The sequence below is a fragment of the Hermetia illucens genome, chromosome 4 (assembly GCF_905115235.1).
Source record: "Hermetia illucens chromosome 4, iHerIll2.2.curated.20191125, whole genome shotgun sequence".
Taxonomy (NCBI): domain Eukaryota; kingdom Metazoa; phylum Arthropoda; class Insecta; order Diptera; family Stratiomyidae; genus Hermetia; species Hermetia illucens.
In genome coordinates, this window is record NC_051852.1 from 74,616,958 (window position 1) to 74,631,650 (window position 14,693).

The window sequence follows — 14,693 nt, forward strand, 5'->3', positions numbered from 1 at the left end:
ACTTTTCGAGTTCACAGACCAGGCTTCCTTTTTCTATCTGAGGAGTCGCTTTTCCGCTCGACGGAGTTCGTGATAGGTCTCTGTGCGTGCCCGCGTTCTTTGAGAATGCAACATTACGCGGTATTGTTTCGTTCCGTTGCTAGCTTACATTCCGACTTTTTTTGCGACTGCGGCCAAGTATGTTTGTGGTTGTATCACTGATAACGTTCAAAGATCATTTCTTGATGTTTCATCACCAGGACCTCTGTTGACTACGATTATTGCGGCATCCATTTCCCCCTTATACGTGTTACGGTGAGCTGTCCTGTGGATGGCTTCAGCCTTAACTCTCATCTGATTGTCAGAGAGGATTCTAGGTGGAGCAGCATGCCAACGAGATAGTGATCCGAGTCTATATTGGCCCCTTTATATATTTTGACATTCATCAAGGCTGAGAGGTGGCGACGTTCGATCAACATGCGGTTCGTCTGGAAAGGCCCAAGTTTGTTTATGGACTGCTTTCCGCGCAAACCTGGTACTTTCGAGAACCATTTCGTGTGACACAAGCTAATTGAATAATCCGCAATCCGGTATCATTTGCATTCTTATGTAAGCTATGGGAGCCATCCACGATTCGCTCTGGGACCTATACTAGCCTTTGGCCACCTCCCATTTGGTTATAATAATAATAATAATCGTTGACGCAACAATCCATATTAGATCAGGGCCTTGAAGTTTGTTAGAGCACTTCATTCAAGACCGTAACGATACACTACCGCTCGCCCGAGATTATTACTCTAATTTGACTCAGGTATTCATTCACAGCTGAGTCGAATGGCGTCCGACATCCAGTCATGATAGCAAATCACTCTGCCACCAGTGAGATTTGAACCGCGACCTTCCGCAACGGCAGCCCCCTAATTGGGCCATCCGGACACTTTGGTTACACGTAGAAGTTATTCAATGCGTGCCTTTTTAGTACAGGACTAAACAACTACTTTTCCAATTACTACGAAATTACTACTTTTTTTTCCAAATCACCACCCATTCACCATCATTATTTAAGCAACTAATATAAACGAATTTTCTGGAGAGAAATCAAGCAAAGCAAGATGAAAATTCTGGATTAAGGTTTACTAACTTCCAAGGCAAGTTTAGTATAATTTAGTGTAAACGTGTTAGTTTAAAATCTCTTTAATCGGATTTTTCTAATATTCGAATTACAGGTACGATAAATGGTGAACTGGCATCTAGTGGGGAGCCGGACCGGCCAGCGAGTCGAGGACAGCAATTTCAACGTCAACCTGGAAGATGAATGTGGCTAATGAGGACCTGCGACGTACACGTTTGTGGAACCCCAATTTATTAAAAAGAATAAGGAGCTATCTAAAGCGAATAAGAAATTGCAAGGACATGTTCAAGCTCTTGCGGCAGTTTGGGATTAGTGTTGGAGCAGAATTATCAGCGACATTAGAGGCAGGAGACGCGGTAGTGTCAGAATGCAAGCGAGGGAGTGGACACTCGTCATCTCTTTGGAGCCTAGCTTGGTTGATGATGAAAGCAAAACCTACAAATCTGCAAGAAAGAAAGCAAGATATTGATCCGACTGTGTACAGTTAAAAGAAGAAAAGGAAAGGAAGCAATTAAAGAAAAAGAACTTGATACGAATTAAAATGATTTTTAATTAAAATTACATTCCGAACATTTTAAATTTCAGTGACAATCAAAACAGTTTGGAGAGTAAAACTTACAAATCAAATAGTGAAAATTTAATGAAGTTGGGAAGTTTAAATATGCTAAAAGTTGCCCGATTACTCCACCTACCCGCCATCGCAGCCTGTTTACCAAAACGTGCTTCAGCTCTCTTCAGGTTTTCCCAGGACTTATAATGCTCCTCTACTGCTCTTCGCCATGTGTTTTCAGGGCGGTCTACAGTCGATTACACTGAAACAATGGATTTCACTCCGTGGTATAAACAGCAATGAAAATGACGCTCGTTCTCATTGTAATCTATCCAATACCCTTTTCGGCTTCAAATCCATACATCTGCAGGTACCTGCCCTGCACGCTGACGCAACCCTTAATTCTAAATTGTGCCTGACCAAAACACGTCGACCACACAGCGAAGGTAGGTGTCAACAAAGACTTGGATCCTTCAAGTAAAAGTGGTAGTCATTCTTCATGTGCTGTATAAAATGTATAAAAGCACAGAGGGAACATTGACGGGGAACAAACCTAACCTGATAATGATATTGACGCTGGTAGAGGATCTCAAACCGAAGTTGTATTAATGAAGATACGAAGAGACTAAGAACCGTGATTTTATTAGTGTTTATTTTAAGTTCGACTCTTCTTGCCTCCTTTTCCAAATTCAGAACCATTAAGCAAAGATCTATGACTCGTTCAAAAACAAGCGGATGTCATCAATGTAGTTGAGATATTTAAGAAAGGATGTCATGGTTCATTGTGTTTCTCCACGTCCTCCCGGCAAAGCGACATGGTTTACCATGTCTCCGATAACAAGGAGGAATAGTACCGGCCACAGCGTCGAACCGCCTGCAATAACAAGGAAGGACAGTATCGGCAACATAATGCAACCCTGAATAACAACAACATAATGCAAATCTGAATAGCTGAGTGGTTAGAGCACAAGGCAATGGGGTTTGCATCATGATTTGACGTTGGATACCAGTCGACTCAGCTGTGAGTGAGTACTTGAGCCAAATCAGGGTAATAATCTCGGTCGAGCGCAATGCTGACCTCATTGCCTCCTGCAGTGTACTGTAATGTACCGTTATGGTCTTGAATGAAGTGCTCTAACACACTCCAAGGCTCTGATCCTGAAACACATTCGTCAAAATATTCATTGAAGTAATAGACCCTACATAAAGTCTCCATTTGTTGGCATATAAAAAATTCCCCTTGAGCTGCTACATTTTTCCCGCAACATTTTGGCCGCAACCTGCTCTCTGGTCTAATATATATTTCCTTTCATAGATATTTTCCATCCACCAAGACTCATGACCAATGATCATTGTGTGCACAAAGTTAGGTTTACGGTTTACAGTCCTGTCAAGTGCGACCTCTAACGTAAGTTGTTTCTGTTCAATTGGGAAATTTGACACAAACTTAGCTGAGATCTTCCTAAGGTACTCGACGGTCCTACATTACCAACACCTTTAATTCATCAATTACAACCCAACGCAATGATTTCAGAAGTGTATACTCCATGACGAAAGTACTTACATATGGTCGCAGATCTTTCAATGGTCCTGTGATCACAATTGAAGAAGTGGAAAGAACATTTCACCATGGTTCCTAAACATATTACATCCCGTGAGTTTCCTTCTCTTGTTGGTGAAATGGCTGCTCACCGTAGCATGCGGATACGAACTGTTCTTCCAAACAAAAGAGAATTTATTTTGGTCTTCAATGCACTAAAGCGGAGTAAAGCCACTGGACCTGACGGTCTCCCCGCAGAGTTGTTCATCGCTTCACCTGCAGTTAATGCAGATCTGCTACTTCCACTTGTCCTGAAATCTTGAGAATCCTAGGGCTTTCCCAGAGAGTAGATTGCAAAAAAGTGCGGAGTGAGACATTTGCAAAGATAATAGATAGAATAATCCCGGAACCCATCAAAGAACATCTCGAACAGTTGATCAACGGAGAGGAGGCGGATTTTTGCTCGGGATTCTTCTGCATTGACCACATCAACATTCTGCGCGAAATTCAGATCTTCGCTTTACTTGCCCTTTATCGATTTCGAGAGAACTGGAATGCTCCACGCAAAAAAAGACATTTCGAAGAAACTAATAGCTATTATCAGATCGACATATGATGTCACGAGCTGTATCGAAGTGAAATCTAAGAGGAATTTGAGGTCTAAAGCGGAGTCTGCCGGGATCACACCTTTTCACCGATATTATCTCTTCTTGATATCATCATCATCATCTGTCCGGAGAATGTGGAGGAGTTCAACGGAGATGACATCTTTCCTTAAACACTTCGACTACTCTGATAGTATCTGTTTGTGCTCTCACCGAGTCATGGACATTGTCGAAATAGCTCTGAATTTAGACAGAGGTGCAGGTAGGGTTGAACAAGATAAACGCCAACAAAGACAAAGTTCTCAATTTGACGGCTCATCGGACCCTTTCTATATGCATTAATGAGCAGAGCATCGAAGGCGTAGCCGTATGAAGTTTGGTTTCTGACGACGGTGGCACCAAACTGGATGTTCTCCGATGCATTAACAGCGCTTTTGCTGCCTTAACCTGCTTCTCAACATCAAGGTGGATCCGTTCAATGTTAATGCTCTTTCTGGGCAGCACCCTTAGTCGAAGTCTCCAAGCCCTCGTTAAGGCCTGTCTTCGTCGTATCATCGAAGTACGTTGGGCTGATAGTATTTCAGACGAAGAACTTGGTCAGCACACAGGCCTGATAGCCCTACTTTTTTACTGCGTCCTTAAAACAAAAATGAAAGAAGAAAATGGCAACATCTAGATATTGCAGGGTAAGAAAATAAAAATTAAGAAAATTTTCCAAAATTTAATATTTCGGTTTAAATTAAGGTGCGTCGTTAATTATGTTATAGGTTTGTAAAAATTATTTTGACTAAATCGATTCATTCATAAAAAAGGTAAAAATATTTTGTTTTTTTCAAAAATGGCAAAAATGATTAAAATAAAAAAAAATTGTATTTTGTATCGATGAATGATGTCATTTTTTTTCCTTTACGGGGCAATTAGTCACCTAAAAACCAAAAATGGAAATATAAATACATTGTGACGATCATACAATTTTGACAGTCCTTAAAGGCCATCTAATTTAATTGAGCTGTTTTTACGGTTTTGTGTAAAACCAAACCATATTAAAATCAATTCACTGTCTGTCTGTCCGTCTGTCTGCCTGTCACACGCACTTTTCTCCAAAATGGCTTAACCGATCCGAACGAAACTTGATGGACATGTGGGAACTGTCAAATCCCACGCATACAGTGAATGACATAAATTTCCGTGCAGTTTAGAGAGGGCAACCCATACATGTAAACATTTTTTCATCGAATATAGTTATGTACCCCACGAATGAAAGGTCCCAATTAGTACTTTTCGAATTTGATATTAGTTTTGACATGAGTGCAAAGTGCGCGAGTAAGGAATCAAAATGCACACACTTAAGGTGACACAGCACTCATTTTCGGAAACTACCCCACCCAAAAATCCGAAAAAAATCAGAGTGGTGTGTTTAGATGAAATCTTGACCTCAAAATATGTCCGATTCCGATATCCGCTCAAATAAACTTACTAATGGTATATTACCAACTTTGAGAAATTGACTGAAAAACTGCCCTTGAGTTCATCCTAGGAGTACTAAATTTTGCACCGGCATAAAGGACAGTATAGTGCATACGCATGCACAATTAGTGTCAAAGTTATGCAGTTCAAACTTATCAATTTCGTGCGAACGAACAGCATCCTAAGCCATACAAATAAGATGCTGACTTCATAATTAACGAGAATAATTGACATTCGAGTGAAATATTAACATTCCTTTCATGAAGAATCTACTTCTCCCCAGCCCTTTTTAAGGTTTTGTTTGCAAAACAAAACCTTGTTAAAATCGGATCAATGTCTGTCTGTCTGTCCGTCTGTCTGTCTATTTTTTTAAGGAAGTGGAAATCTTCAAAAGACTTTGGCCTGGGCACGTCAGAGTGTGGGATTTTTACCTACTAAAACTACCACCGACTCCCCCCTACCCCGTGGAACCACCTTTAGGTATTACATCACGGGGCGGAGTTAGCTTAGTTTAGCTAGGTCTCCTTCTGTCTTCCCGCGGGGTTCGTAACCGCGTCTTCCTCTCTTCTTCTGCTTTTCGCAGTTTCTACTGGATTACTGCGATCATGGAATTGATCGCATCCCAGTCTTCCTGGCAAACTACCATTCTCCGGACAAAATTTTCCGATGATAGCACTTCATCTAGAGTTTCCTCTAAGTTCCTCCTTTCTTCCACGAACCTAGGACACTGGAAGAAAACGTGCACTCGGTCCTCTAGGACCCCACAGTTTGGACAATTAGGCGAGGTGTACAATTTAAGAAACTGGGTGAAATTATAATTGATCTCCCCATGCTTTCCCTCCAGCCACTCCCTGATGGAAGGGATCAACCTGTAAGTCCAACGATCCTTTTCTGACTGGTCCCATCGCTGTTGCCATCTGCTTATGGATCTCTCTCTTTCGGCTTTTTTCACCTGCGATAAGGGAGAGATGGACCTGGTGTTGTAAATATTCATCATTTCGATTGCCAGGATGTCAATCGGCATCATTCCCTAGGTGACGAACGCTGCTCATCTGAGACGGTCCTGAAGGCAGAACACACCCTCAAGGCAGTTCTCCTGTAAACCGCACTTAGTTTATATGCATTGCCTAAAACCTGCAGCGCGTTTACCCAAACTCACCACCCTGGCTATGAGCAGCCTGCAAGTATGCCGCTGTCCTCCGACGTTCGGCATCATTCTTGCCAGAGCCATACTCGTGGTGGATGCTTTTCTGCAAGTATGATCTATGTGCTGCTTAAAATTGAGTTTTCCGCCTATCATCACCCACAAGTATTTGGTGGCCGGCTTGGAAGTGATGATACGATTCCCGATTCTAATGCAGGCGTAATTTCTTTTGCGGCGCTTAGTAATGAGGACCGCTTCCGTCTTTTCCTCAGCAAGTGCCAATCCAGCACTCCCTAACCAAGACTTAACAACACTGATTGTTTCGCTTGAGTACAACTCGGCATCCTCGAGATGCTTTGCGACCATAACCAGTGCTATATCATCGGCCTAACCCACCACCGTGGCCTCCTCCGGAACCGGAACGTTAAGCACACCATTATACATGATGTTCCACAGTAGTGGGCCCAGTACAGAGCCCTGTGGGACATCCGTGGAGACAACGTACTCCTTGGGTCCATCATCGGTATTATACCAGAGTGTTCGCTCACGCAAATCTATATCTATCTATCTATAATAGTGGCGAGGTAGGTGGGAACACCAATAGTCGCCAGAGACTTTCGTATAAGGTTCCAGTTGAATGCATTCCCCACATCCAGGGTGACCACCACATAATATTTGCTGGTACAACCCCTTCCGTGAATTGCATTTTCGGCCAAGCCAGTGACAATTTTGATGGCATCAATGGTTGATCTGGCTTTACGAAACCCATACTGCCTATCTGAAAGGCCCCCTTGGCTCTCGACGACTGAGAGTAGTATATTATAAATAACCCACTCCAACATTTTCCCCATAGTGTCTAAAAAACATATGGGTCTATAGGACCTGGCGGTTTGCCAGCCTTAGGCAGCAGCACCAACTTCTGCCGCCTCCACAGTACTGGAAAGATACCCTCGGACATGCCCGTTTCGAACAGCTCCGCGAATATATCCGGTCTACATTTGACGGCAAGTTTGAGGGCCTTATTCGGTATGCCGTCCAGACCCGGGGCTTTGCTGTCGCCTATTCGACTGCAGATCTCCAGCAGCTCGTCCCTGGTGACTGGTGGAATCGACGTCACGTTTAGGGAACGCTGGTAAGTGTCAGTATCCCCCTCTTGTTGGGGGAATAAATTTTCAACAAGAGTGTAGGGCATGTGATCTGCGGAGATGATCGGCCTCTGAATCGTCCTGTCACGATTTATGTCCGCTTCCAAACAGAGCTCCTTAAAACATTCCCTCTTACTCCGCTGGATGGCGAGCTTGAGGTTCTTGCGAGCTTCCCTATATGCATGCTCCTTTTACCCTTGATCAATCCTATCTATTGCCCAATGGACCGTTCGTCTGGCTCTGTGGCAAATCGATCGAAGGCTGGCAAGTTCACCAATAATTGGATCTTCTAGTGAAGAATAAGCACCTCCTAAGCATCGACGCGTCACATGCCTTAGAGATGCTTTGTGTAACATGGAGAGCTCTATCCGTAGAGGTGCCTGCTTTGCTAGCTTATAGCTTATTTTTGCCCACACAAAGCCGCTAGTCGCCAGACGCATGCTATATTGTATGGTTTGACGATCGCACGCCCATATCGCCGCTCCACCAGTCGAATCTGTGACCCATACACTCCTGTAGAGATTTCTGTACGGTTCACTAATGATAGCAACCTCCATCGTAAATGGTCTGCGCAAGCAAATCTTGTGCAACCCTGCAATGATTAAGGTTTATTTGTATTAACCCCATTTTTTCACAACAGGTAACGCCTTCCTAAATTCCGGGCTTTTACCACTTCCGGCAATATGCCGTTTATCCCGCCCGTTCTTTACTTCGCACAAAATGCATTTGGGGTCTCTCGATATTTCGGGAACCACTTGTTCCCTTCATCAGTGCAAAGAAGTTTGCTCATCTGTAGACATTAAGGTTCTATTTATACTATTCTAAATCTATATAAAAACTTATATCTAGGTCCTGAAAAAGAAATAAATATTTAATTAACTTCCTAATAGCTAATTTATCTATCCTAAAACTAGCCCAGATTATTTACTTTAAGAGTTTTCTAAACAATGGGGAATAGCAGTTACCCAAATCTGAGTTCAACCTCGGAGTTTTTATTATTTCAAATAATTTAATCGATAGAAATACTGCGTACATACAATCAAACAGGAAATATTACTTTATAATATGGATCACTTTTCTCAAGAAGTGGTGGGATTACCTGCCAAGGTGATATTTCGCGCATCCCCATTGCAATAAAGTGTTCCGCGCTTTGCCCCGCATCGATGTATTCATGACTGAGATGATTTCACTTTTTATCTGTATCCGGATGTTTCTGTGATTAACCATTTCATCTACAAGTGGTGGAACTTCACCAAATATTGAGAACCGTGGTGAAATGCTCCCTCCATCCCTTAAGCTGCTCGTGGACCATCGAAAGACTTTGTCGCGGTGCACACTACTCTGGAATTTTCGAGATTTGGCGCAGTACCGGAGGTCAAACGCATCACATTCGCTCCCATTGGTAGTAGCAATAAGATCATTCAGTTCTCTACTCTCCTTGATCCGCTTCTAAGTTAAACATTTAGTCAGATGTTATGGTGCACCTTCAGGACTTACCCAATAATTTAACCTGCAGGGGATACAAGAGCACCTTTGATAGGGCCCTGTTCTTCGGGGTTTCGAGGTTCCTTACGCAATACGCAAGCGAAGGCAAGCAAGCATCAAGTGATGATCTCGCTCGATACCAATGCCAGCACCTTTTGTATTTCGCAAATCCTGAAGGCATCTCCTAAAACTGCTGATGATTTATTTAAACCCCACTGATCTTATGAGAACATCTATATTCGAACAATGTGCCACCAATGACAAGGCGGTAGAAGTTGCAAAAATCCGCAAACCTCTTACCATAGTCATTATGGTATTTCCCCATCACATGTCCGAGCAAACTATGATCAAAATCCACCCACCACAATCTCAATATCACGTTCAGTAAATCTCTCCCGCACTGTATTGAATTTTCATAGAAAGCCTAACTGATCTACCCAAAAGTTGTTATTTTTACAAAATGCTACTTTTTTATACTGCACTGTTTTAAAAATCACCAATTGTCAATTATATGATAAATCAAAGAAAACCATTTTTGTGTGAAGAATGCACACTGCACTTTCAAATAATGCGTTCAAACGGATATGCACGCTATTTAACTACAATTCCTGTATATTGCAATGCCATGATGGCAAATCAGAAAAAAGTCGTTATTTGCATACAAATAACCTTTCTCGTCGGCTCAACGGTCATTTTGAACCCTCATATATGGTTATTTCAAACTTACTTTAGAGTAAGATAGCAGATAAAAAATATGGCAGTTCATTTATAGGTACAGAAGCTCAAACGCATAATTGGACAAGGAGTGCTCCATTTTGGGAACACAATTAATTGAATTAAATTATAAGTTTTTTTCTCAAAAATTATATGGAGCTTTTAGATCATAAACATACCTTTTAAAAGATATATATGACATAATACACTTTCATTCAACATTATTATAAAAAATCAAAACAAAAGCGAATAGGCAAAATCTCACCCCAAACGAATAACCGAACAGACAAACTATAGAATTTCGCTATATAACGGTACTTTCCTCCTGGAATTGTATCTGATTGGTAGATATAAATTTGCAGGGGTTGAAATTAAAAAGTAGTATTTAAGTGTTCTTCGAAAGGAGGGAAACCGTACAACCGCCCGAAACATCAGAAAATTTGTTGGTCGAAGCCACTACACTGTTTACGACATTATAAAACCTTATAAAGAAAATTTTGAAAATATATGACTTGCAGTTTCATCGAGGGCAGAGGCAACTCGTCAGACGCTGCTCCACCTCTGCCCTGGGAACAGCATAACCGAATTGGTTACAAGGTCGTATTTGCTCTCTTATATTTATTCAAAAACACGACATAAATGAGTGAATGAACACAAAACCGCCTTCTAAAAATTTAGGCCTAAGCCGGCTGAGGCTAAACTAAAATTTTGTTTAAGAATCGAAGGATTCCTAAGTTCGCCATCTACTTAATGGCGGACCGAACCAGTTGCCTCTGCCCTGGATGAAACCGAACGTGCTTGCCCGAGGATGAGGGTTCCGTGAACCACAACTGAGAAAGCATGTTGCTTTCCAACTGGTCCGGTCCGCCATTAAGTGGATGGCGGACTTAGGAATCCTTCATTCTTAAACAAAATTTCAAAATTTTCAAATTCAAAATAAGAGCAAAATATCATCAGGTGAAAAAATTTGACGATCATGATGAGCGATGTATTTTGAAGAATAAATATACTTTTTGAACGATAACTGAATTAAAAAATATAGTCCAAACCGATTTGGGAAAGACGTTTGTGCCGAAACGGTTCGAAATGTTCGTGGGAAACATGATTTTCATAGCTGGGAAAAAGCGATCAGATAGAAAAATAAAGTTTCACGGCTTTAATTCGCCGGCTTTAGTAGTTAGAAAAGGTTAAAAAATGATTCTAATCACTTTTACCGTATTCTACGGTAATACAGGTATACAGATTAGGAAGAGGAGTAGGTAAATTGGATAGATTCCGATATTTACACACCTGACATGGTGACATGTAAGGCAAAGTGCTGAGGAATTGAATATATGGGACGAATTTGCCTTCTATCAGGACAATAATTCCGAGCAAACTTCCCCTGTTGCTAAGATGTGACTCATCTACAAGGTGCGGCAGCATAACTTCCTTTTTTCAAAAGTCAGTAAAAACTATTGTATGCATCGGAAAATATTTATTTATTTTTTATAATGTAGGTACATGTCTAAAGTTTTTATTTACATTGTTTTGAAGATCAAATCTGTTAGGTGATGTCCCCCATTCCCCATACATTGCGTAAACCGATTTCTGGCGTTTGTCATGACTCTTGTTAGCATAGAAGGTGTTATGTTGGCAATTTCTTCTTGGATGTTGGTCTTCAAATCTTGTAGGGTTCTTGGACGGTTCACATAAACACGGGATTTCAAAAAACCCCATAGAAAAAAATCACAAGGGGACAGATCGGGAGAGCGTGCCGGCCATTCCAAATCGCCTCTAATTGAGATAAGGCGCTCTGGAAAGTGCTCCCTCAAAACAGCCATCGATGCTCTTGAAGTGTGTGCTGTTGAACCGTCTTGTTGTAACCAAGTGTCCCCCAAATCCAAATTTTCTAGCCGTGGGAAAAAAAATTCTGTAGCATGTTTACATACCGGTCCGAATTCACTGTCACTGTAACCTCATTCTCCTCAAAAAACCAGGGACCAATAATTCCAACTGAGGAAATTGCACACCACACTGTCACTTTGGGTGAATGCAAAGGCTTTTGATGCAATTCGCGAGGGTTGGTGTCAGCCCAGTAGCACATGTTTTGTTTGTTAACCGACCCACACAAATGAAAATGGGCTTCATCGGGAAAGACATTAAGAAGAAGCTCACACGCGTTCATCCGAGAATTGAAGTCACGTTCTGAAAGTTCCTGCACTATCGCCATCTTATAGGGATGAAAATGAAGATCATCACGAAGAATTCTTCTCACAGAACGATCGGATAGTCCAAGGGCAGATGCGTGTTTGCGCGCAGAACGCCGTGGCGATCGCTTTCATTGACGCTCTCACTGCTTCAATGTTCTCAGGTGATCTAACGGGCCGAGGGACTCCTGTTCTTCCTTTTGTCGCACTTGCAGTTTGTCTGAATGTAGTGCCCCTAGTAACAATTGATTTGCGGTCTGGGACGGGAGCCAACGGGGCTAAATTAAAGCGATTCCGAAATGCACGCTGTGTTGCAATAACCGAACATCCGCTTGAAAAGTAAACCTCAACGGCAAAGGCACGCTCCTCACTATTCCAATGCATGATGGCGACTGAACCGTGTCGGGACAAAACTTTACAGTATCCCCTCTTGAACGAGACCACTAGCGCTCCGCTATGACATCAACTAACTGAGTGGCGCGCATTTTAAAAAAGGAAATTATGCTGCCGCACCCTGTGTAACTGCCCAACATTTCTGAAAACACCTTCGCTGTTACCGGATCTGAACGTTGTTGAAAACCTTTGAGAATTGGCACTAAAATTAAAGAAATTAAAATTTGAAAAAGTATAGAAGTTTAAGAAGGCTATTAAGGGGGGAAACCACATTAGGAAACTTAGTGTCAGGTAGGTAAATTTGGACATTTTATTAGTCATAGTTAGAACTTTTAAGAATTTTTTGAAATAGAGATAACAAAATTACGCGGCATTAATCCGCTGAAAGTCGTAACTAGAGTTTGCCAATAGCGGAACGTGTAGCGACTCCGATTTTTATATGAAATCAAAACGGTTTTAATAATTCATTACTTATTAATTTTCTAAGAATATGAACCTCAATGCAGGCGAGAATAGTCCAAATTAAAGATTTGGAAGAGAAAAAAATATTTCAATTTTCACCATTTTTCACTAATTATCCAAAAAAAAGCACCCTTAAGAATATGGTATCATCCCAAATGTCGGTTTAAATTATTCATAATTTTGTAAACAATCAAACAATCATACCTCCAAATTTCATAATGATCCGCCAATTCCTTTTGTTAAAATTATCGCAAATTTGAAAAGACATTTCGTGAAAAACGCGTTTGAAAAAAAAATTACTTGAAAAATCCCTCTCCGGATATGAAGCGATTTCTGACCCCCAATTGCAAAAGAAAATACAGTTACAATAAATGTAATTGTATTCATATAGCGTTACAGGGTTACAGGGTTACGTGAGCGTTACAGGGTTACGTGAGCGACTACTTCCTAGGGGTTCGAGTCTGAGCCTGTGCTCAAGAATCCCTCGGTTTTGCGTTCATAAAGTTAAGTTGATGAATAAAATAACATTTCTCCACAATTTTGTGCAAATCTGGTGCGTTTGATACCGCGACGCTTAGAAGCAGTGATAAAAGCATAAATGCTTTAAAATATTGAAATCGCGTTTATAAAGCATTTGTTCACCGTCTATTATCTATTTGTTTGATATCTATTTTTAAAATTCTACTGTTATGTATGCCGTTTTGTCCAACTTGTTTTTTTGTAAGAAAAAAACCGAAAAGAAAAGATTAAGTTTTTCCTAAAATACTAAATAAAAATTTTTAATTTTTCATATACCACCATTTCGAGGACCGGCATCTCTTCCTCAGTGAGTTTCAGTCTGGCCATAGTTGCTAGTTAATTACGTATCTATTAGCAAACAAGTCGGAATACAGGAAACTTGTGCTTTGGGTATAAAGGTTTTGTGTTCATCTTCTGTGAGAAACGTTCTACGCAAACATATAAATACACACAAATGATTAAAAAGTTAAACCTGCCACCCCCCTTCATATGGGCTCACTTTGTTGTGGTATTGACGAATTGATATGGTATAATGACGTCATATACGTTTTAGAATGCACGAAATTCACATTAAATGTAAAGTTTCACCTTCTATAACTGTGATAATAATAGCTGGATGCCTCTTCCCTTCGCTAGTAATATTTATTAGCCGATACCGATATTACGGGAACCACTTGTTCCCTTCCTTACTTCCCACTTGTAGCACAGATGAGGGGAACAAGTGGCTCCCGAAATATTGGTATTTGCAAGGTTAACAAATATTACTAGTGAAAAGAAAAGGCAAGTCTTAATTATTTCCAATACAATAAGGCAAAAAGTAAAGGGACGTCTTGTCAGCTTGTTTATCTCATTTCATGCTACACTCTTGTATAATATCTACATATTAGCAATACATTACCGTTTTTCCGATTCCACCAAGCATTCAAGTAATTTCACAAACCAAAACTGAAAATACCTCCATAGACCCCCCGGTACAAACACATGGACAACTTTAACGAATGGTGGCCATTTTGTTACTGGTTGATTTTGCATTTGCGAAAAAACGCGCCATTTTGCACAAGCAGAGCTTTTATTCGCGAACAGAAACTGCCACATCGCAACTGCATTGGCTGTGCGGAAAGTCGTCGCAGCGCGAACCCCAGATCCAACGTTCTCGTGCACGTAGGCATGGCGGCCGCGGGTGCATTGCAATGGACGTGCATACACCGGGCGCATGGCTCGGCAATTGGTTATGCAAATGCACTAGAAGAGGTGGTCGGCCTGGTTATGGAGTCGCCAGCCGCTCGGCCAGTAGAGTGAGTCGCCCTGAGTGCGTCGGGCTTGGTCTCGTTCTCGTTACCGATTTCGGAACTGTCGCTACGTCACGTTT

The 14,693-nt window shown here is 41.3% G+C and overlaps 1 protein-coding gene across 1 annotated transcript; it reads right to left on the bottom strand.

Annotated features, from left to right (window-relative positions):
• Nucleotides 1–1,205: 1,205 nt before the first annotated feature.
• Nucleotides 1,206–14,482, bottom strand: LOC119654895. Its single transcript, XM_038060515.1, has 2 exons — nt 14,223–14,482; nt 1,206–1,554 (listed from the first exon to the last, which is right to left on the bottom strand). Exons 1-2 carry the CDS (start codon nt 14,417–14,419, stop codon nt 1,362–1,364), a joined length of 390 nt encoding a protein of 129 aa, XP_037916443.1. The 5' UTR covers nt 14,420–14,482; the 3' UTR covers nt 1,206–1,361.
• Between the last annotated feature and the right edge of the window lie 211 nt (nt 14,483–14,693).

What these genes read in the sequence shown, in the direction of transcription:
- LOC119654895 (XM_038060515.1), bottom strand. Translation starts at nt 14,419, where the DNA reads ATGTGGCAGTTTCTGTTCGCGAATAAAAGCTCTGCTTGTGCAAAATGG. An exon ending in TTGGTGGAATCGGAAAAACG is followed by an intron (nt 1,555 to 14,222) that starts GTAATGTATTGC and finishes TCTTTCTTGCAG; the next exon opens with ATTTGTAGGTTTTGCTTTCA.